The sequence below is a fragment of the Gavia stellata genome, chromosome 2 (genome assembly GCF_030936135.1).
Source record: "Gavia stellata isolate bGavSte3 chromosome 2, bGavSte3.hap2, whole genome shotgun sequence".
Taxonomy (NCBI): Eukaryota; Metazoa; Chordata; class Aves; order Gaviiformes; family Gaviidae; genus Gavia; species Gavia stellata.
The window spans coordinates 1,979,970-2,004,703 of NC_082595.1; the positions used below are offsets into that span (position 1 = coordinate 1,979,970).

The 24,734-nt window shown below is 37.5% G+C and overlaps 1 protein-coding gene across 4 annotated transcripts in view; it reads left to right on the plus strand.

The window, feature by feature from the left end:
- ENAH (ENAH actin regulator) overlaps nt 1-24,734 on the plus strand; it is a 99,886-nt gene that overhangs the window by 30,759 nt on the left and 44,393 nt on the right. For all 4 annotated transcript variants that reach the window (XM_059830055.1, XM_059830060.1, XM_059830068.1 and 1 more), the window contains exons 2-3: nt 17,257-17,422; nt 18,890-19,067. In XM_059830055.1, the coding sequence (XP_059686038.1) occupies nt 17,257-17,422; nt 18,890-19,067 (344 nt within the window). The remainder of the gene's footprint in view (nt 1-17,256; nt 17,423-18,889; nt 19,068-24,734) is intronic.

Genomic DNA, 24,734 nt, shown 5'->3' on the forward strand with positions numbered 1-24,734 from the left:
ACTTCCCGAGTAGTGCTGATAATACCATTGTGTATAAAAGACTTATACAATGGAATTTTTTACATAATGCATTATGTATACAATATAACATATGACAATATAAAAATCCATAGGCTTTTTTATTTTGAGTAATGTTATCTGCAGATTTAGCCCACTCTGGAGTCAAATCTTGTGCCCAAATACAAATATAAATTCACATGCAGAGGTTTGGAGTTGTTGAATAATTATTTGTGCTTATTCATGCAGATATACATAAGAAAGGTATGAACTGTCCTGTCTGGGAAAGTTTTAAATTGAAAGGACTCTTGGGGAAATACCGTCTTTTGCTGCTATCACGAGTAGATGTGATACAGTTTGTTCTAAAACTCAGGGGTAGAGGTAGGTGGTATTGTAATGGAACAGAAGTTCTTCAGGTGAATGTGCATATGTCTTTCTTACCATAGATCTCACTGTTGAACAGATTAACTTATTTAAGTTTAATATTATTGTGAAACAGAGTTGACTTCCCAGTCTTAAAATTCAGGTTTTGTATCACAACATGAGCATTTGCAAAGCAGAGAGAACAACTGTGAATTGAGACCAGGAAACCAAGGCAAACACAGTTCCTCACTGTTTAACTTGGTAACTGTTTTTCTGGTGTGAAGGTAGATCTCAATGGCAATATTTAAGAAGCTAACAAAGAAAACATCCTAAAATGGGGGAAATAAAGTATTGCGATCTTGGACAATAATTACATTGCCAAGAGGTTTGAAATACTAGAAGAGCTGCTCTCTGGAAAAACAGTGTGTAATGTCATGATAAAGATGCTGATCGATTTTATAACTTTTAAGAACTTGCGTCGTAATTTAGTCATTTCATAAATGTGTGTTGTCCGTTCTGGAGTAGGACTGTTCTTTGTGTTTGTTTCACAGGGTAACCATTTTTGTAGAGTTTTGATAATAGACCTATTTCAGAGAGGCAAGATAGTAAAACAAAAACTATTTTTCAACTCATTGAGGTGACAATTCACATGTCTGTTTATACTAGCTACTCTGCATGGATAAACCCCCTTCAAACAAATGTTTAGAGCACACATCTGCATTGATACACTTCTGTTCAAGGGCTCTGTGCTTACTGCCACTTCACTCTAGCTGCTTAATTTTTATTGCAAGACATGCAGGAAACAGCTGACGTGAGAAAATCAAACAGCTTCTACTTGATGGTTTGTGGTGCATCTAGATCATCCCTTTTTCTAGGACAGAACATCAGATGTAATGAATGAACAAATGTTTGTTAATTATTAACTAGATTGAATTAGTTACTGCAATCATCTGTTGGTGTTCAAAGTGGGTCACTGAGACTCAAAATACTTTTGCAATGAATTCTGGCATTGATTTTTGTATTTCTGCTTGTGCTGTTCTTTGGCTACTAGTTTGGAGCAGAAGAGTAGAACCTTGAAGCCTTTTGCCTCATTAATGTAAAAGTAACCTGTCCCTTCTGTTAGAATTACAGTAGCACATATATTACAGGACAGAATCCCTCCACCAGCTCATGAAAAAAGATTTTCTTTTTAAAGCGTGGCTACCATGAAACAGTGGTAGAATTTTTAGATCAAATCACCTTTACTACCTTGTCATCAAAATCATTAACTGATGAAGCCAAACTTCAGACTTGGGGAAATGCGGAATTTTTTACTGTTTGTTGTTAAATAGCACTGTATGAAGGATATTCAGAGGAAAAATGATCACAGGTCTGAATGACTGTGGGTTAATTTAAGCTGCATTTAATAGAAGAGTGTATGGAAGTGGGTTTATACCTAAGAGACTAGATTTTGAAAAGACAAGCCTTAGTACCTTGAGGGAAGTGTGTTAGTAAAAATTGCTGGAAGAAGTGAGGAATTGGGGGGGGGGGGGGGGGGGGGGTGGAATCAGGACTTTCTTCAAGTTGGAGGCTAAAATCTTGACTGACTTGAAGTCAAACTTGGAAGAAGGGCTTCTGAAATAGCTGTGTGAGTAACCACTTCAAAAAGGATATTAGTAATAAGTAGGGTATAGAAAGAGTGAAAAATAATCACTCATTTAAAAAGTGATACTTAGAGATTAAATGGTGTGGGAAGGAAATCAGAGTTATTCAAAATAAGGCTGAATTAGACTTGCCAAAAAGTAATTTGGATCAAAGAAGAGAAGAGTGAAAGAACTATGTGCTATTCAGTGAGTAAATGCAGTAGTTTGGCATGCAAGTTGAATTCATATTTTAATATAGGTGATAACTTTGACTGTGTTCAAAGGCAAATGTCAATAAACCATAATTGAAGTGGAAGCAGAATGCTTCCGGATTGGGTCAACTTGATGATGATAAACTCTTCTCGAATTGTGGTGGGATTTGTATGTGGAAACCCCTGCTCAAAAAAGGGAGTAGAGCTCTGCTGTAGATAGGTGCATAAGTGGAAATTTAGTATTCGTTTGTTTTACAGATTATCATAAATGTCTATACTGACTACACAACATGAGAATGCTCATTAGATCTTCCTGTACAAGGAAGCGGTTGTAGCTAGGGTAATTTTTGCAGATCAGTGTTTGCTTACTGCACTGTTGACAGGTCTTGGATTGCTTAAGAATTCACTTGTTTAGAGTTGCTTGAATAGGGCCTGTAACTTTGCCTTATGCTGGAGCCCGTGGAAATAAGGATGAGATTGTCAAGAGGTGTGTTTTATATTTGAAGTATTTTGTAGTACAAACTTGTTAAGAGATTTCGGAAATTCATGAATCAATCTTATGTGCTTTGTTGGGAGGAGAGTATGCAAGAAGCAAGGCTTATTGCACAAAAGGCTGCATCTTTTTGTCTTGTTGACCGACCATAGGTAATTTTACCGCAATATTTTTCACTTTTTGTTGTCTCAGAAATAATTATTGAACGTGGTAAGATTCTGTTTAACATTAATTTAGCCTAATTTTTTCTATTGAAGAAATTTCTACAACTTGTTAATTTAGTATTATCAGTTATTTCTAACATTTCCTGTTTTTTTTAAAGGTGATTTTTTGTGTATAATTGATATAAAATCTAAAAATGCAAAGTGTATGTATTGAAAACGTGTGTGTGTGAGAGATAAGGAACTGGCATGGATATTACAACAGTTTACTAAGCTGCTGTGGTAAAGTGCCAGGTTAGGAAACTTACTTGTCTTAAGTCTTTCAAGTAGAGAAAATTGTTTCCTCTTGCGTACGCTTTAGAATAAACGTGTTGCTTTCTAAAGAAGAATAAGATGGAGTAGAATAAATATGGCACAAGACTAAGCTTTTAGCAGTACATTCATTTTAGGGAACAAAGTATTTCAAGATTGACTTGAGAAAATTGAGGTGTTGCTTTGTCTTTGGTGCTGCTTTTTGTGAAGAATAGAAAATAGCTTTGTGCTAGGTACGGTATACTTTTTCAGAATGTTAGGGTTACTAACATGACAGATACTTCTCTGGTTTTGTAATTGCCTATAAAAATGTTAGTAAACTATTTTTCAGTAACTTGAAACTACCCCAGTTGTTTTTCTTCTAATTTTGTAATGGTTTTAGAAAATGCTAATAGTCTTTAGGAAGAATCTTTGTCATAATCATAAGCACATCTGTAATGTTTAGTAAGTGTCATCTAGCATCATTGCTTGGAAATGAAATCATTTGAGCAGGATGCTCTCTCCTTTTGAGGTGTTCCCTGGGCTGGTTGGTTCGGTGGTAGAAAGGAGAACAGGATGTTTGTCAGGCCCTGCTGTTCAAACTCAAAACTGAGTTTTGGTTATTTAGTGGAAGGTGCTTCTCCTAGAGCAAGGTGCATCCGTGTGACTTACCAGGCACAGTATTTGTGAGTACTGAGGTATTTAGTTGCACAACATGATGGTGATGAAGCTAGGGTTTTTAACTGGAGATGCAGATTCTGTCTTTGTTTAAAAAAGTTAATAACTTTCCAGTATCTCAGTGTTGTAAAAAGGTATGCTACTCCTTTCTTCTGCAATGTTCAGTAAAAATCTGCTGCTGTGTCAAAGAAACTGCCTTTTATAAGGCTAGTATAAGTGTGTTCAGTTTTGAATCCTTCCATGGCTTTCTTGTGAACTTGATGATGAATAAATTCTGTGCCCTGTGAGCTACTTCTGTGTGAAAACGTAGGCTAGTCATTGTCAGTTTTTACAGTCCTTTTTCTGGCAGGCCATAAATCAGATAAGCGTTTGAAGCATACAGAACAAGAATACTATTTTTTGAAAAGGGCCTTTTCTTGTCCAGTGTTTCTAAATCGGGGAGAGGCATCTATCTCTCTAGTGAATGTCTTCTGCAGGCAAATGAGGTGCAGGTCTCCGTGTGATCTGCACCTCTAAGGTCTGCTGCACTGTGTGGCTTAATTCAGGGCCAGTTCAGAATAGCACTATAGGTGCAGCTCATCTTACTGCTAGCTGGTAGTAGGGGTAATGTTTGATGAGATGGAGATGGGTGAGATTGAGAAGCAGTGACACTGGTGAGGAACAGGAGTTGGTATTGGGCTTGGTTATGGGGAGAGGTGGTCTCACCTGGGGGAGTGAGAATGGCACCTATCTGGGATGAAGGGATTTGAGGAGTCAGTCATGTTAACCAAGGGCTGCGGAGTGAGTGAAGTAAGGGCAATTGCTGGGGCAAGACAGCATGAAGTAGAGGAGGAGGGGAGACAGGAGAGAGGAGGTGAAAGAGTGGGGTGGTTGCAGCAGGTAGCACAGTAGACAGGAAAAGGGAAAGCTCTGGATGAGGACAGAAGGAAAAGAAAGATGCAAAAAGCTTTGGCATACAGGAAAGCTGGACTGATCTAATCAGTCTTCTCTTGGAGGAAGGAGGCGAGTAATACAGTGATCAGCCCTGACAGGTGTTTGTCTCATCTTTTCTGAAAAAGAATCTCAAATGAGAGGGGATTCTAGCAACTCCTTTGTTAACTGTTCTGGAGCATAACTACAGTTATAATTAATTTTGTCTAATGTTTAACCAAAATTTATTCTTAAGGCTTTTTTCTTCTTCCTTTTCCTGTCCATGGGGAAACAATTTGTCACCTGCTTTTTTTGAAACCACATTTTACTTTTTCTGCCTTACTCTAGTGGGAGTACTGATTTTTATTCCTGTCTATGCATCTGCTGGGTGCTTCAAAAAAACAGGGGGTGGTGAGGGGTGGGGTGGGTGAGGGAGCCACATTAGGATTATGTAAGTATTGCATAGAAGATGGTTGGAGTAATCCTTCCACTTGACTTCTGAGCAGTGTTTCGGTTGAAGTAATGTGCTTAAATGTCTCTGTCTCACTTCACTATACTCTAGTAGTTTTGCGGGATATTTTTGTTTTCTTAATAGTAGAAAGAATGATGAGAGGTTTAGGAAGAGCTATAAATTGATGAAGACTAAAAACTTGGTTGGTTAGATCTAGAAAGGAAGATACTGAAGGATCTGCTTTCTCTTGGATCTTTACTTACCAAACCTTTGAGTTCAATGATTTTTGTTTTGCTCTTCCTTATTCCATCCATAGTTGAGAACTGTAATGTTTTGTTTCTCTTTCACAGTCAAATTCAGTGAGTTACTTAGTAAAAGCTAGTAAAATGCTATTTAAAATATCCAGACATTTATTTTGTAGTACAGGTCAGCAATGTAAATACTATGTAGTTTATTTAAACCTCTTACTTTTAGACATTGAACATTAGAACTACTACTAGTGTTTAAGACCTGTATTTATAGGCTACAGAAGGAGAGGCTGGTTGAAACTTCAAGTGTGAAATGCATGATGTTATTTTTGGGAAGAACATTCAATAAAATCAGGTGCTAAGGCAGTTATTGTCATAAACAAGGTATTTATGATATGTCTGCAAATCAGTGGGATCTTCTCAAAGGAATATTATTTCTTCTAGAACCATAGAATGACTTAGTCAAGGTGCGGTTTCTTGGAGTTCATCTGCTTCTGTCCCCTGCTCAGAAGGGCCCATCCTGTAAGTTAGGTCAGGCTGCTCGGCGCCTTGTCCAGCTGAATTTTGAAGTCTTCAGGGATGGAGATTGCACAGCTCCTCTGGGCAGCCTGTCTCAGTGTTTAACTGCTCTCTTGGTGCAACTTTTTCTTATCTGGTTGAAAGCTCCTTTTCATGCAACTTTTGACCATTACCTCTTATCCTCTCTTGTGCACTTTTGAGAAGATTCCGACTCCGTATTCTCTGTAATGACCTATATGGCAGTTACGTTCCTGCCTTAGCTTAAGACTGAACAAACACAGCTGTCTCAGCCTCTCCTCATGCATCTTTTCCTCTAGCCCCCTTAATGGTTTTCTCTTTGATTTCCTCCAATTTGTCAAAGTCTTTCCTTCTACTGGGGAGCCCAGAACTGGGCACAGTATGCCAGATATGGTCTGAATAGAGGGGAATAATCACCTTCTGCAGCATGGTGGGTTTTTTGTCCCAGGTGCAAGTTTTCGCTCTTGCCTTAGAATTTCTTGAGGTTTCTGTCAGCCGGTTTCTCCAACCTGCTGAGACTCCTCTGAATAGTAGCTCTACCATCCAGCATATCAATCTATCCCAATTTAGGGAAATCCATCTGCAGACTTGCTGAAGTTGCATTCCATCCTATTTTCCTGGTCGTTAACAAGGACGTTAAACAACATCAGAGTGGGTGTTGACCCCTGAGAAACTCACCGGTAATAGCTTACCAGTTAGATGTCAAACTGCTTACTGCAACCCTTTGAGCCTCTGGCTCCCCGAACCTTGGTTCTTGCACTGCTGGAAGATGGTCATGACACTTGCCTTTTTCCAGCTGTCAGGAACTTGTCTTGATCACCTTGTAAAGATGTTAGAGTGGCCTCGTAATGTCAGCACCTAGCTACCTCCACCCTCGTTGGGTACCTACTGTTCAATGCAATAGACTTTCTGTATCCAATTTATCGAACTGGGGCCTCGAACTTAATTTTTCTCTCCTGCTGGTAGTACTCCAGGACTCATGCAGACCAGGGAAATCTGAGAACAAAACTTGCCAGCAGAGACCAAGGCAAATGCATGTAACCTGTCCAGCAAAGGACACCCTTTGTTGCTATATAACCTGTCTCATTTCTGCAATGGACCCACGTTTTCCTTGATTAATTCATGTTAACATCAACTTGGTGTTTAAAAACAAGTGCTCAATTAACAAAATATGATTTTTACTTTCAAATTTTTTAGGTGAAATTAAGTTTTAGAAAGACATTTCGTATAAGAGTCTTTCTTGTAATGAACTGTGAATTGCATATTCGCGTATTAACACTGGGGCTATAATGTCTCAACCAAAGAACAGCCACGTTCCCTTTACACAGCTCTCTACATCAGACACAGCCATTATATTAAATAGGTGATGTAAAAATGCTGCTATCTTGCTATTCCAGGAGGAGTTGGGCATTCTTTATCTGAAAGTAAAATGAGTTACATGATCTGCAGCGATGGCAATGTAATGACGGATTCTCTTGCAGTGTGTGTTCGGGAACTCAGATTGCCTGGGGAATCTGGACTCCGAAAGCGGTGATTTGTACCGTGTGTCGAAAGGTTAAGAAGTAACATAATAAGGTCACTTTTTGTTAAAACGTGTATAGAAGATAGGAAATGTATGTTAAGTGGTTTTTCACAGGAAACCATCAACTGTCAGTCTAGTTACTGAAGGTGATGCTGGTTTTCATGCCCACTTAAAAAGCCTTTCCACAGTATGACTGGGCTCAGATTCATGGAGCTGTAGCAAAAAAAGCAACAAACCAGCAAAACCAGACTGGTTTTAGGAAAGAAGTAATGCATCTGGTTAGCTTTTGGCCCTGGTCTTTAAGACCTCGGAGTTAAAAGATTCGAACTTTTAAATCTGTCATGATTGTTCCTACTCAGTAAAGGTATTGATTTTATGGCTGTTAGCTTTGTTCAGTTACAGCATACCCCGGGGCTTGCAAATTGGTTCATTCCCAGATTGTGCTGTGCGGCTTATTTTCCATTAGCTTTGTCAAAAGGTAGACAAACCCAGAAATGGATTTTTTGATAAAAATCTGCCTTGAAATGGATGAAAGATCATGGCAGGAATCTTCTGCTCCCGTTTTACTGATGAGTAAAATTGGTATCCAGGCAGTATTAGCCTTACTGTGGCAAAACTTCTGGCTTGCAATGCCACTGTATCGAATCTGCATTGAGGAAACATAATCTGTTTAAATTACTGCATAGATTCTTCATAACCTTTTAGTATAAGTAAAGTAGTAAATGCCCTTGAGAAATATGTTTGATGAATCAGTGGAAAAATGGATTTGATTATAACAATGCAGTATTCTCAGGAAAAATATCTGGATAAATTACCAAAAATGCCATGTCTAAGAGAACACCCTGTGTAAGAGGATAAAAGAAAACAAGAATTATGGATGAGTGCATGGAGGAAACGTAAACTGAATTATCTTATTTCATGGTTCTATGGGGTCTAAATGTAAGACTTTATTTTACCAGTATAAAAATAATGGCTAGAAAGATCATACACACACCCCCCCCACACCCAGTGCAAATGCATTATAATGAAATAGCCAGCCATTGTGTAGTTCTGATTTTTTTTTCAAAACACCTGTTGGAAACATTTGTTGGGGAAAAAAAAAATCTTCCTTTATAGGATGAAAAATCTAGAGAACTCTAGAAGAAACTGGGAAACTACTGCTGTTGTCACTTGCAGGTTGCTTCATTGAAAATCTCAAAACTAAATAACAAAGGCTTTTAATAAAGTATTTATATGAAGCTATCACTAGGTTTGCATACAAGGCAAAGACCAAATCTTGTGTATAAAGTTCCAGTATATCCAAGCTTTTACTTCTCCATCTCATAACTTGTAATTTTAAGTAAACCTGGTATTTTTTTGACAGGAAAGTTTGGACAAACTTTATAATATCTGGTTGTTCAAAGTAAATTCTTCACTGAGATATAAAACCTCACATTTTGTTTTAAGCATCCAAAGTATTGTCTGTACCAAGGCTGAGCTTTTTGGACAGGTATAACACTGTAGTGCTGTATTTTTTTCAATCCAAATTAGTTATAAGGAAAACCTTGAACCTGAAGTGCAAGCTGTGAAAAACTGTTCCTCTTAACAGACACAAAAATAGATTAATATCTGGATAGTACAGTAATACAAACAAGTAAAGGAAAAAAAATCAAGGTTAGCAAGTAACTTATGGAAAATTAAGTGATGGAGATGAAGTCCTGAGTTGGATCGTGTTGTTTAGGTAATAGTTTTGAGCATCTCTGGTTTTATAGAAGGCAATGTGTACTATGGAGGATAAAATTTAAGAATTTTATTCTTCCTTATTAAAAAAAAAAGACAGCAAATCTCCGCTGAAGTAATCGCTTAAAAAACATCCCTTCCTTTGTGTATTAAATGATTTTAATTTCTGGTCCTGTTTGAAAACTGATAACCTGGTTTTGAGTAATCATACAATCGCTTTAGTTTAAGATTTGAGAAGTGACTTCTTGTACTGGTTAAATAGTTCCTTGCTTGAAACATTTCATTGGTATAACCAACTTAAGCCACTTTAGAAACCTTTTTTGTTTTTAAATTTTGCTTATTATGTCTAGTGGATAGAACAGTAATTTTTGAAATGTATACGTGCTAGGTATCTTAATGTCATCCTCAGTTTGATATGAGAATTGGAAGGTTGACTTTGGAAAGTATATATGAATTTAAGTTTGGGATGGAGATTGTAACTAAATAAAATCAGTTACATATGTATAAGAATACATAATATTAAAATTATAGCATTATATAATTGCATATTATATATACAGTTAGCCATTGTTAATAGAACTAGTTTTGTGCTATTAAAAAATCCATGGTTTTCAGCCTGCTGTTATTAATTCCCATCAATCCTTTGTTTTTATTAAGGTTCGTCACTGTAGTGTGGCTATAGCTTGATTTGACTGTCATCATATTCTCTTAGATATCCCTGATTCCCTTTGAGTTTGAATTGATTAGGTATTAGCACTTACTAACATCAATTTACTCTGAAGTCCACCTATTACTTTGTTACAATGGACCACCAATACAACACCAGTTAACATGTTAAGATAGTTCAAAACTTTACAGTATTCTTCCTCAATTGAAATGTTCATGGAACTTCAGTGGCTTTTGCCACTCTTTGCACTGTCTGTGGCTAGAACACGTTCTCTCTTCCAATTTCGTAGGTGTTCATTCCAGATTGTTTCAGCTTGTGTGCTTTCTCTAAGTGTTACTCGCCATTTAAAAAACAATTTATACAGAAATTTTAAGGAGGTGAGTATTTCTAGAATACTATTCTACATTGTGAACATTTCAGTCTGACTCCAGCATGCCTTTTCAAGCTGAAGTAACGTTTCTTAATAAAAAGAATAGGTGAATTTTTATTGAACCAGTATATGACAAACCTAGAGACAATATTGAATTGTCAACTCAAAATTACTTCGTCCATTGCATGAAATACTTGTATGTTAAATATGGCATGTGAAACAATGTTGAAAAAAAAATTCTTGGTTATAAATTGGTAATTCTGTGTGAAAAGTAGACTTTCATTTGACATCAAGCTGTTGTTCTAAATATTTCTTTTTCTGCCTGAGTGTCCTGCAATGATTTCCTTCACCTGTTTGATATTCACCTGCTGCTGTGAAACAAGCTACAACTGCAGAATTGTGACAGAACAGATTTATAGCAACAAGAGAAATTTATTCTGTAAATTGCACTTGCTCCAAGAGCAGACTGCTCTTAAATTAATGTTAAATGCTTTTATACATGAGATGAAAAGCAATTTTCTTTCAGTGGAAGGTGCCCATTGAGCAAAGAAGGGTTAGCTTCAAGAAACTGTGTACCAACTACAACTCTGGAATGGAGTGCTGCAGAGATCTGTGTCGAAAGCAAAGCACCTTTCCTTTGCCAGCTATTAATCCCAGTTTAGATTCAGTTTCCCCTGCTCCTCAGCAGTAGTAGTTTTATTTCTAGTTGGGACTTTCCCATACAGAATTTCCCTCTGGTTTCTGATGTTGCAGCTAGTCTGTATTCTGAGTAATTCATGAGAAAAAGTGGGAGAGATGAATGAATCTCTCTGTTATCAGAGACGAAAAAGTGGGAGAGATGAATGAATCTCTTGGTTATCAATCAAAAGTTTTTTAGGCACAGGCAAGTACTAACTCATTAGCAGGAGAGCTGTTAGTGAAGCAATCTGGAACTACTCCCTCCGCATTCATCTCCCATTTGAACACCAACTCTTGTATGAGTTTGACCTGCTAGAAGAAATCAACAACCACTCTTGTCCTCGGGGCGGGGGTGGGGGGGTGGGTTTATAGTGTCAGAAGAAGAATTTGCATGAAAACCAGTCAGATAAATCAGCTGGTCTCAATTTAGTCTTATTCTAAAACCTGAATAGCAAGCAAATTCTGTACTAGCTGAAGTGTTGGAGTGGGCAAGCCACGTAATTTGAAGTTGGATGCAAGTAGCATAGCACGGCGTAGTTTCTTCTGCTGTACCAAGCACGTAATGTTCCCCCGCAGCAGCATATTCAGCTAGGTTTTAGTAAAGCAGAAAAATTGGAGGTTCTTACCTTTCAACTGAGGATGGGTTACAGAGAAAATTAATTGTAAGAACTACTATGTTAACCCTTGCTGAGTCCAAATGGATTAGATTGTTTCATGATGTCCTGTTGGTGGCATGGATGCCAGTCTAGTGGGCAGGAGGAGACTGTGCTTGTTATACTCGGCTTCCTCTGAGATTTGCTTTTGGCTGAAGTGCTAAAGTTCAAAACAATGAGTAAAATTAAAGCAGTGGAGTATGAGTTAAAAGCTTAAGTGACCCAAAGCTCTTGCCCTCCACCCACTCACCACCCCTCCACCTCCCCCCCAGAAACAAGTACAAAACCTTCCAGTGTTCCCAAAAATAAATATTACAGTATGTAGTTGAATGCAGTCTGGCTCTTAGCAGACCAGAATGTGAGGAGCATATTTGAGGGCATTGGAAACACTTTTACGTTAACTTTTAAGATGCCAGCAAGTAGGTTAACTATTGAGTTAAGCCAAATGAGCAGCTTAGAATACATGACAACCTTTTCTACAAAGTGGCTGTTTCAATTACTAGACAGTACTGGTACAGTACCCAGTAGTGTTTTTTTTTTAAATCACACACTTTCACTGTGATGTGCCAGTTGGGGTTCAGGAACGAGCAGGGAAAATCATCTTACAAAACACCACTGCCAAGACATAAAACTTGTTATCTGGACCGGCATCCGGCTGCTTTTTGAAAATGTGTATTTTAAGACATTAGTATTAGAAATGTTTGGATTTTCTTTCTAGCTTTGTGCCACATGGTTTGAAAATCCGAAACAGGCATTTGATGAATCAGCGTCTCTTTCCATTCCTTTCTGCCCCACAAAGACTGCACATTTAAGAACATGTTGTTATGTTTCTGTAAACTGAGAACACACCAGCCAAAAAACCCCTGAATCACCAGAAGAAGCTGTAGCAGGATATGATTTTTCAGAAAACCTAGTTGTTACATGACTGACAAAAATACGAAAGGTTGAGAATCAGAGCAATCACAGCTTTTTCCTTGCTCTTGTTAGTATAGTTAAATGATCTTTTCCGTGGCTGCAATCGTGCTGTTTTCCATATGAGTTTGATCATTTAAGTCTGTTTATCCTTTTTAGTTCTTGAGAGAGGAAAACCAAGCATCCACTTTTGGGGGAGAGAAAAAAAAGAAGGCTGAGGTCAGCAGACTGTGGATTGGTGCCACTGTGCATTGAGCTTAAGAACTTGGGATGTGAAAGAATGAACACATTCCATCTGGGCGAAAGAATGGCCTGTTAGGGTTCAGTTTGCTGTGGTTTTTGAGCTTTCCGTATGATCTCATCACTGGAGGAGGAAAGTATATTCTCCCATAAGAATAATCTCATAGTTATGATTCATTACTACTGTGGTTTTTTGTGTGAGCCTTTTGAGTGCCAGACCTCCCCCCATTCTTCTACCCCAAATAAAAACCAACCACCCTGTCTTTGGCTTTATATGGTATTGCTGTAGGTGGACTTATCTAGAATAATGGTTGGCTTTAATAAGCAGAGCCTTACATCTTTGTCTAGAGAAGAGGTCCTCCTAACATATATTTATCCAGCTATTTGTCAAGCTTTACATATTGGGAAGAGAGCTTGTACACTTTGTTTCTTAAGGTTTGATAAGCACTGTTTTGCATGAATGTTCCCTTTTATGAATTTTCCCTTTTCTGCATATAATTTCATATACTTAGTTAGGTAAGTTTACTTGGGAACAGACAATTTCTTAATTTTTCTTTGTTAATATTTAGATTGTCACTTCAGTTCCCCAACCCACTGCCCTAATAAGTTAGCAATCAGTTCTTTGAGCAGCTTTGAAGCTGGAGATGGATCCCTTTGCTCATTCTCCCGCATCCCCCAGTGAGCTCTCATGTTGGGAAGGTGCAGGCTAATCCAAGTTTAATGGTTTCTGGAACCCTTACACCAGTACAGCACACCAGAGAAAGGAAAATTTGTAGGTAGGCAAGTAAACCCTGTAGGATGCTTTTGAAGGCCTAATGATATGGCAAATAGGTGAAGACCCTTTTCCTTCTCTCTTGCAACATGACTGTAGGCAATTTGTTTATTTCCCAGTAGTGCTAAAATAATCTGTAAAAAAGAACAAAAAACCAACCAAACAAAAAACCCAAAAGCCTTTGTGATCAGACCAAAGTGATTCTGGTGCAGTGAATGAAGTGAGTCATCTTCTAGTATCTTAGGGTCAGTTCCTGCAGTCTGAGGGACATGTGTATTGCAGAAACCCCTGTGGTCTGTGAAGAGTTCGTTTAGAAATACTGAGATCATTGAAGACATGTCTACTGTTAGAAGTACAGCAGGGAAGTGTAATAATCTTGAAGAGCAAGAAATATGATAAAGGACACTGTTCTGATTCGCTTGGCTCCTGCTCCTTTGAAATGAAGTTTAAGTTCATATATAGTAGAGGAATACAAAGTGCACTGGCTCAGGTTCTAGTAACAGTCTATATGTTAATCTCAGCATTTTCCTAGGAAAAGGTGGATCATAGAAATAAACCTTGCTTTTCATTAGACTTGTCAAAGATGGAGTCATGAGCTAACAGCACGGATTTTCGATTTGGTATAGCCCTTTGAGGTTAGTGGAGTTCAGGTATGTGTCATTTTTTAAAAGTGAAAATTTTTTTGAGACTTATGGTGTCTAATTGCTGTAGTATACTATATTCAAATATTAAACTATCAAATGGTCATTGAAGAGCAGACATAAATATTCTTCTTTGTTAAAGCTCCTGCCTCCATGCTTTTCTTAAAACAAAAAGTAATCACTTTAGAGTGCAGAACTTTTTACTAAGAGAAAGAAATTGAATTCATCTCCCCTACATCTAGTAATGTGCAATTATTGAACCCTGGAAAAAGGCTAGCACACTGTGATGGTTCAGTTTGTTTCTGATAGTGATAGCTTCATTTTTCCATCTTGCTGCTGCAGTCTGATAAACAAAGTGATGGGTGGTGGGAACTGTTGGCGGGGGGGAGTATGTCACCTTCAGATTGGTACCTGGATATGAAAATTATAGACCTGGAAAATTAAAATTTTATAGTTATAAGATTTGTGTGAAATGAAGGCAGAAAGCTTATTGTGTAATGATTGAATAGGTCAACTGGAAATTGTTTGTATTTGTCATTTTTTAAAGTATGTGAATCATCTTGTATCTTTATATGGTTAAGAATAATCCCATGCTGTTAAGAAAATTCTTTTAAATGGAGCATGAAATATTTGAGATCTAGACTTGTGTAATATTTTCAGTTATAAGGCATAGCCTGAGAAGTGGAACTAAAAATAGTTTAACAGTTGTTAAAGAAAAGATAGGCATTCTACTCAAGGTCACCTTATTTGCACTTATGAATTGTGCCACTTGAATGCCAAATAGTTCTAAAATTAGTAGGTTTTTATTCTTGTTATGTTAAATAAAATCACGTAAAACCAAAGCTTTTATAAAAACTTAGGCCTGTGGAAGGACCATGGCAGGGCAAAGCGTGAGAACGCTCTGAATAAGAACATCTTAACTTGGTCTGTCCTATTAATTAAGTCTTCTGATCACTGTACCATTACTCAATCAGTCTCTGGTTCTACCTTCGTTGTAATTGGAACATATTAGCTTGTACTCATAGTCTCAATTTTTAATAGAATCTAAATGAGTTTTTTTATCTGTCTGACACATGATTGAGATAAAGTTATTTTTTGGCAAGAACCCTGCAAATGACATGGCTCTGCTTCTAAATCTGTATCTAGATCCTGGTACCTATGGTTTATCATGCCTGTGATTGATCCAAATTCAAGTGTAGCAAAAATTTGTTTAGGGTTCAGAAATGTTACAGACGTTTTCTGTAATAACTGTTATGCATGTTAGAAAAAACACTACTGTTTGTTCTGTACTTTGTGATCAGTGCAGAATGTTTCTTGGTTTGAACTTTAACATAGTTGTGTGCCAAAATACTCTAAAAATAAAGAAATCCAGTAGGTTCTTGCATTGTCCTCTTCTCAGATGAGGGAACCTTCTTATTTACCTGTGGCATGTTTTTAATGGGACTGTGAAACACCTGAAACTTGTAACTCATTTTATTCTCTTTGCATCTACTCTTTCTTCTTGGATCAGATGTGGCCCTTTTGGTCTAAATTGTAAACTATAAGATGAACTATGCTTAGAAAAGAAGCACTGTATATACGTATAAACCTATATTGAACTAATTTCTGGCTAGAAAATGGTTGGTCTAATTAGAGGTTGTTACCCCATTCTGATCTAGTTGTTGAATAGGTGATGAGACTAGAACACGTGCGTTTTAAGAATATATGTCCTTACTGATCTTGAATTTCTTGCATGCATAAGAGACATGATCCCAGTATTCTCTCTTCTCCCCTAGCCTTGAAAAGCATCCCAGTGTTGACTGTTTTTCTCGTCGTTGGAGTGCCATGGAAAGTGTGATAGAAATTGATGCTATGTTTTCTCAGAAACGTCAGTATTGGAAGATAACAAAACAGCTGGATACATTGCTGAATTTTCTTGCGCTGGGAGATGGAAATACAATATTGGGAAATTCAGCATGGTCTTTTAAAAAAAACCCAAACACACCCCCCCAGCCCTGCCAAACCAACCAACCAACCAATAAAACCACCACCAAAAACCCCAAGAAAGACTGGGGGAGACTCGTCCTCTCCCTCCTTCATAAAATATGAAGAAATATTTCATTACTCTCCTTTTGTAATTCATGAAGAATGCATGTCTCTTCAGCCGTCTCAGTTTTCTAAATGGCAGGCCACATTCCTTGCAAGCCAGGCATCATGTGCTTTCTATAATGTTGGATGTGCCGGAGTGGTATGTTCAGAGAATTTGACTTACTGATAAGAAATCATTCCTTTCTATTTTTATTTTCTGTCTGCATCTGGACATTTCCTGTAAAGACAACTGGCGTAGTATTACCCACTCCTCTCCTAATAAATAGTGTGTTTATTGTATATTCTGCTTTCTTGTGTTTCTGATATGACAACATTCATGATATGCTCCCCTTTAACTTTAGGCTATACCTTAGCTTCCAGATAACTGCCATAATCAGGATTAGCTACTGATGAAATTGTGCTTTTCAGTAATCACTAGAACCTTTTCTCAGGGAGAAAATGTTACATATAGGTGTCAACTGTTGTAAAATATGTCAAAACCAAAAAGCATTTCATTTATGAGCAGGTGAATTTTTTGTGCTGAACTTCGTGTGTGTGTGTTTTCTTCTATATTTTAAAAAGAGCAAGGGCCTTCCAATCCCGATTTCTTGTAGAAGTAATTGCCACTGGAAAATATAAACTGTATGAAGCCAGTGCAACTCCAGATTCCTCGTTCTCCAGTCTTTGCAGAAAACTTTGTATACGGTTATGGCATTTAATTAAACTTCATGGTTGGTGGTGAGGAGAAGGGGATTGGGGGGGAACCTGCAGGGGAGGAAAGTGCAAAAAAAGGAGAAGTAAATCTCTTCTTGATCTCTTTCATTAGTAGTTAGGCCTGTTTGTCTTGACCACAGTTTTTCAGAATGAACACCTTTAAGGGAAGTCAAAGTGCTAGCGGTTTTGTATTTAGAAAGGTGGATGTTTCAGCAAGTTGCAAGGAGTATTACTTTAACATTTTGAGTTTGGTTTTATTTTTTTTAAAGTTAACAGAAAAGATGATTATTTGCCCTAAGTAATTTCATGTTCTACTCTAAAATACTTGTATTTTAACAGTGAACAGAGTATCTGCCAAGCACGAGCTGCTGTAATGGTCTATGATGATGCCAATAAGAAATGGGTACCAGCTGGTGGATCAACTGGATTCAGCAGAGTTCATATATATCATCACACAGGCAACAACACATTCAGAGTAGTGGGCAGGAAGATTCAGGATCATCAGGTAAGCAAATCTCTGAAAATTTGGAATAGGAATCTTAAGCTATTTTTGTGATTGTTTTTAACCTGAAGAAATAGGTCTTCAGTAAAATTATGGGAACTGTAAATAATAAATTTACTTTTAATTTGAGCTGAAGTAGCAAAACTGTATTATGGCTTTTCCCCCATAAACTAAGCACTTTACATGTGTCCAAGGCGATAGTCCTTGTGTGTTATTTACCATTCCTTCCTACAGACAGATACAAAGGCTAGGGGTGTACACAGAAGTCATCTGATTCTCTTTAAGGCAAAGTGTCAACCTAAAACTTTTCTTCTTCCCTACTCTCTTAGCTGTGGTCTATGTAGGTACCAACGGTTTGTTTGTAGCTCTTCCTATATTATGAAAAGTTGGATGCATGATTTCTCATTTCTCTCTATCAGTTAATACAAAAAAAACCTTCTGACATTTGGTAATGCTGATAGTCTACCACTTTGAGAGGTTGAGAAGGGAGCGACAAGGATTACATCTTAATTTACTTGATGAAGAAGTTATTAGATCTTGATTAAGTGGCAAACTTAGCACTCTGACTTGAAATACGCTCTGCCTTGTGATAACTTGGGGTGAGGTTAAAGACCTGATCTTTTTGTTTGAGGAAAGCTTCTATATCTGTTGACCTCTCTCCCAGCATTTCATAAATTCTTTTGGTCTGTTCTCGGTCATTTATCACACACCTAAAGCATATACTGATAATCTCCTGTGTGATTTGTCGTTAAACACTTATTCCAAGAATAAATGATCTCTGTGCATTCATCTGAGAACAAACCTGGTTTGGTTTTTTTTTCCTCCTATTATTCAATGGAAAAAGGTGAGAGGATATAGTTATCCAAGTGCAATGGGATCCTCTTAGTGGATGGCTTGTAATAAATGGTTGTCCTACTAGCTAGAATTTATCACCTTTTTTGTGACCCATAACAATCTTGCCAAATAATACCTTGTGATGCATAGTAGAAGTCCACATGAGCTGCCACTGAAAGCACGGCAAGCTAAGGGGTGCAGCAGCCACAGTGAGAAGGTGATAACTTGGTTAAAAAAACAGAATTCTAACAAGTAACTCTCTCTGAAGATAATGGAAAAGTGAGTTTCTGAAATCCAAATGGGTATTTGCATCAAGTACTCTGCTACTAAAAGTCAGAACTGTTGATATTACTACATTGCTGTTACGAAACATCACTGTATCATTTGAAATGAGAATGCTTAAGCTACAAAAGTTGATACAAAATATCTCATTACTCCCCTTGTGTATTCTCATCACTGATTTCATGCGGCATTGAAATTAAAATTGAAATGACTATGTGCTTCAATATAGTGATCTTGTGGACTGTGGGACCGGAATTAACCCACATTGTTAGGGAATAAAATCTATATGAAGCTGAAACTTGTGATGAAATAACAATTTTAAGCAGAAGTAATTTCTTTTTTTAATGATTATAGGTGGTAATAAATTGTGCCATTCCGAAAGGGCTGAAGTACAATCAGGCTACACAGACCTTCCACCAGTGGCGTGATGCTAGACAGGTGTATGGTCTGAATTTTGGCAGTAAAGAAGATGCCAATGTCTTCGCAAGTGCCATGATGCATGCCTTAGAAGTATTAAATTCACAGGAAGCTGGTAAGAGTCTCTTAACTTTTTTTTTTTTGAAGAGCGTTCAAATACAGAGATGGAAAAAATTCAAATGTTTATGCATAAAAGTCAGTAAGTCTTATTTCTAATCATGATTCAGCCTCCTGCCATTTTAATTATTTAGATGTTTTGTCTGCCTAATTGCTGCTGCTTAATAATGATTCTCAACTTGACTGCGATCTGTGTAAATGCAATTCTTAACATGAAAACAGGTTTACTTGTTATCTATTACCTATAGAAACTTGCTGACTTTGCATTTTTTTCAGGAAACAAAACGGAAACACCTGACCAACAAATGTATAGCTCTTAATCAGGATTTTTCTTTTCTAGAAATCTTTTCAGGATTTCTAGAGACATCCAGCGTTCTTAGTGTGTGTTGGTATTTTTCCTTCTCATTGAATACTGGTTTATTATGAAAATGTTAGGTTTTTTCCTCTGAACTTTGGAATTCAGGTCATCATCTTTGGCAGTTCTTACCATACAGAGTTTTCTAGCTTGGAGACCTTGGATCCAGGGGTAACATTCAGATGAGCACATACAATTTAGACAACAGATCTATCATTTAATTTGTTTGGAGAACAGGATGACATAGAGGGTTTAAAACATTGGTGGAAAGCTTAATGGCTTTCAGTCTTCAGGTGGTGTCTGTAATATATTCTAGATAGGCTCTACAGCAAATTGATCCGTATAAAAACTCCCTCTGTGTGTGTCCTGGTGTTATTTTAAAAGACTTCAAGAGACTTTTTTGTTCTTGTAACCAAACAGAATTCTTTTGTCCTCATTAAACCTTAAAGATTGGCTGTGTAACAAGAGATAGTACTTCTGTGCCAGTTTTCTTTCTCTTGTATAGAAGAAAGGCTGTAGATAACCTTACTAGCGCTGTCTCAACTACAGCAAAAAAGGGTGACTTTATCGAGCTGCTTTTCATTCTGATAGTTGTTTCAAGACTTACCTTTTGAAAGTAAGCTATCTAGACCAAGAAGGATGATACATTCTGTGGTGCTTATGCTGTTATGCAGTACACGAGGCCAAAATATAAAGGGAAGCTAGAGGTATAAGGTTTCTTTTTGCCAGCTGAAATAATCCAGTTGTGTATCCCATTCCTACCTCTCAGTTGGATATTTTCTCCTCTAAATCCCTCAGTTCTTTCCTTAAGGGTTGCTTTACTGTAAATATTTCGCGAGTTCTGACTGTTCATCACCTATCTCCCAACCAATATTTGGGAATACACAAAGTGATGGTTTCTACTCATTTGATGTAAAGTTTGAAAAGGCCTGATTTATGGTAATCACCACAAGTTTGAGGGGTTTAAGTTGTTTCCTGTTGCCTGTACTTGAAGAGTTTGATACACGTTTCAAACAAGTGTGTATGTGTATATACACATACATATTTTTCATAATTTAATTTAAGTCTTCCTCCTAATGCTAAAACTGAGCTACTAAAGAGGCTGAAATGACAGGCAGGCATGACAGTGCTCATTTTTTAATTGGGTTTTTCATTTCACAGATTATTGTAATTCATCTAATGACTAGTTCTCTTGCTGTTTTATGCAAAATACACGTGGGCTAACAACTACGTTGTTACATTCTTCAGTAGTACAAATTTTATTGAACTAAGGTGCCACTTCAGTTCATAAAAACTCATTATTTAGACTTGGACAAAACTAAAATAGTTTTTAGGGGGTTCCTTGAATGTGACTTTAATAATACAAAATGTCATTGAAACAATAGCCTAGAATCAATGTAATTCCACAGGAGGAAACAACTCAATGAAAATAACTCTTCTTTCTGTTGCATTACTTCAATAATTTCCTAAATGGTGGGGGGAGGAGGAGGGGAGCTGAGCTTTGCAATGAGTCTAAAAATCACTGTACTTAGAATTCCATCCTCTGCTCACCCCAAATTGTGAATTCTTCCAAATCATTCTGCCAGTAGTCTCTTCATTGGTCTCTGAAGTGGCCCCTCAGTTTGAGTTTGTCTGCTTCATTCAATTTAATACCAGTTAATCCCTGATGATTGGGGGGGTTGTTTTGTTTTCAGGTGGATTTTTGTGTGGTTCATGAAATGAGGGTTGAGTATGACTGTAGTATCATGGCCCGGTTGCTGGCTGCAGTGCTGTAGTCTACCTAGGTTGTTCTTAATAACTTTGAGATGTAGGTCTGACAAGGACATGAATTAAGTTGCATAATTATGGTTAATAGTGACTGGTTGTAAGCTCTAAGTTTTCTGAATTGTACAGTAGTCGCTTTGTTTCTCTTCCCTGTGATTTGACTTGGTAGTAGTAGGTACAAGTCAAAATGTGTTAATTAGTTGCATCACAAACTAATGGTGGACACCATCGACACAGGAGGAGGTAACTGTTCTTCTATAACTTCTGTCAGCCAAGAAGGACTGTGGCTGTTTAAGATTAGCTATCACTTACCTATTTCGCAGACATATAGGTGCTCTACCTTCCGTCAAGATGAAATAAAAACAAAGCTTAATGTTATCAGCATCACTTCAGCAGGTGTCTGAAGATGAGTAGTTTTGCATTGCTGCTTGTAAAAAAAAAAAAAATAAAATTAAAAAAATCCGTAATTATGCATATGGAATCGCTTTGTAAGCCTGTTACCATTTCCAGGCAATGTTTAAAGATAAAGGTTCATAATGTATCTGTGTCAGAATACTGTCAAGGAGTGTTCCTAAGTTTTTATCAGCTGGGAGGTTTGTCACTGTATGATCTACATATTACTTAATTTTTCTGACCTGTATCAGCGTAAGAACTAAAAAAGATCAAGTACCTTTCTGAACATGCCTGCTTCAGTAATGGAAATAGGATACTAAGTAGCTTGCAGTTTAGAAACAAACTAATTGGACTCCTTGCTCAAAGATTTTAATGCATTTATTTTCTCGATAGTTGGTATAATTTCCTAAAAGTGCAGCTAGAAATGAATCTGTAGTGTTAATATCCACCCCCCCCCCCCTCCCCAGCATCTCTGACATAGCTGAATATTTACTTAAACAGGTCACAGGCTATGAGGCTGTAATATTAACTCTGCATTTTAGGAAATGGATTGCAACTGCGCGGGGCCACCCCCAATAAACAAATTAGCCTTTTTTGAAAAGGTTTTTGGGGGTATATGGTATATGTTGTGAAAGGAATTTGCGCGAATATGTCAAGATTGATAAATTATATATTGATAGTTTTGTTTCTTCCAATTTATCTGCTAGACTTCAAAATTGCTAACACATGCAGTCCTAGTTGGTATTCTGATTATACTGCTTCAAAAATCTGTACCTGAAGAGGACAGTTTGTCTCTAATAATTTATGTAAAATGCTGTGTTTCCTAGTATATCTAAAACAGTATACAGAATCTCCAACTCAAGTAAAATAAAGAAAACCTATATGGATAACTTCCCTTTTACTCTGGAATTGCTTACAATTGAAGTTTGATTCTTGCAGTATCCTTATTTTCTGCTGTGTTTCTCATTTTGGCAATTCCTTTTATTAGCTTGGTTATTTTAAGTTGTATTTTTTCCTAAAAGGCAGGCAGTTGTAATGTTAGCTGAGCATACTGTTCAGAAATCCATAAAGCTGTAGATGAATTTTAAACTTTATGCAAGGGTTCACGGAAATCTGAACGACTTCTGAGGAATATTAAAGATGATTTTGTTGGCATCCTTTTGGTTTGCAAGCCAGCTGTTACTTACGGCTCTGTTGCCCTTCAGAAAGGAAAAAAAAATATCATGCATATATGTGAAAAATGTCACTGATCTTGCTTGCAGTTGGCATCTTCACCTGCCGGATTGCTGGCATGGTTTGAGGTTGTCCAGTTCAGGCTCTCCCTCTAGCAGGTCCGCAGAAGTGACGCAGTGACAGGCTCCTTCTCCTTCTCAGGAGTTCAGAACGCGGAATGGAGGTGTTTGAACTTGGAGTAGAGTAAAGGCTTTACCGCAATCGGCAGTTTTCTTCTAAAAAAACAGTACAGGTTTGTGTCAAAGGACAAGAGGAAATGGCCTCAAGTTGCGCCAGGGAAGGTTCAGGCTGGATATTAGGAAAAATGTCTTTCCTGAGAGAGTGGTGAGACACTGGAACAGGCTGCCCAGGGAGGTGGTGGAGTCGCCATCACTGGAGGTATTCAAGGAACGTGTGGACGTGGCATTGTGGGACATGGTTTAATGGGCATAGTGGTGTTTGTTGGTTGATGGTTGGACTTGATGATCCTACAGGTTTTTTCCAACCTTAGTGATTTTGTGATTCTGTGACTCAGAACTGATGGCTGCCTTCTCAGTGAGATTGTCTGAAGTACGCTGTGTCTCTATTTTTTTTTTTTCCTTTCCCTGATTTGCAGTGCTGATCGTGTGATCGTCTTACTTTCTCTTATGCTGGAACGTTTACATTTAAATAAATGTAAAGTCAAAGTGTTTTCACTCTGTTCTGGTTTGAATGATTGTATTAGCTAGTAGCTATTCAACCAGACCCTATTTTCCTGCTGGCTGCTGACTAGTGGAGCAGACTGTAGGCTACCTGCAAATCCAGAAGAGAAGGACGACAACAACACAGAACTGCACTTTCTCCTGGAATTTTAAGCTAGACTATGAATGCTACAAGTTTCTGCCCCATACTATTTAGGAGATGTATTAAAAATGAACCAAGACTTATTTCTGGCACTCATTTTGGAAAATTTTGAAAGACGTACTCACCAAATAATTGTCTGAGGTAGTCAAAAGTTACACCTTCATCAAATGACAAGTATGTGTCATCAGTTTAAGAGGTCGTTTGAAGAGGATTTCTGGCATTAAGGCTGTGCACAGTGTGTTCAGATACTCAGTAATTGGTCTTAATTGTCTAGAGTAAAGATGACTGCTTTCTGCGAAGGTTTTGTATTGCATTACAAAGAAAATTTTCATATCTGCATTAAGTAGAGCTCAATGTTGCAATCAGATAGACTCTGAATGAGAGAAAAGCCTCAATGAAGGGAAATTAGATGGCTGAGAAAATTCTCTGTGTGAAAATAGATTATTCCTTTGAAGGAATAAGGGCAAGTAAGGGAAGTGTGTGTTGGGAGATGGGAGGAACAAAGGGGGATCATATTCACTTTTGCTGCAAAAAGTACCTTCTAGTTCAGCTAGAATTGGTGTTTTGTGTGGCATCTGTCTTCAGTCCCAGGAAAGCCTTGCTAAGAGAATAAGAAACTAATTACGAGACTTACATATGTGTAATTTGCATTTGAGGACTTACTTGGAGTTGTTTGCAGAAGGTGAAAGCCGCGAAAGAAGAACTGAAGGATGTCATACAACCGCAAATAGGCCTATTCTAATACTTTCTATTAGAATTACATATACGTAAGATTCATAATTGTTTTTGTACTAATCTTTAACAGTTATATATTGGTTCTTGAAAAGATTTTTGGATATTCTGGATATAAAGGCAAGAATAGGAATGGCTTCAGTGAAGCTGTTGTAATATTGCCTTAGATGACACTTAATTCATAGGAATATGGGGAGGAGAAAAAAAACATATTGTTTTGTTTCCAGGGTCTCTTTATTTTGTTGGTCTTATCTTGGGGGAAAAAAATTGAGGTTAAACTTTGAAATTATTAGTAACCCTGGAATTTAGGTTGCCCTGTTATTAAATAATCAAATCTTTATGGGGAAAAGATGCATGCTTTGTACA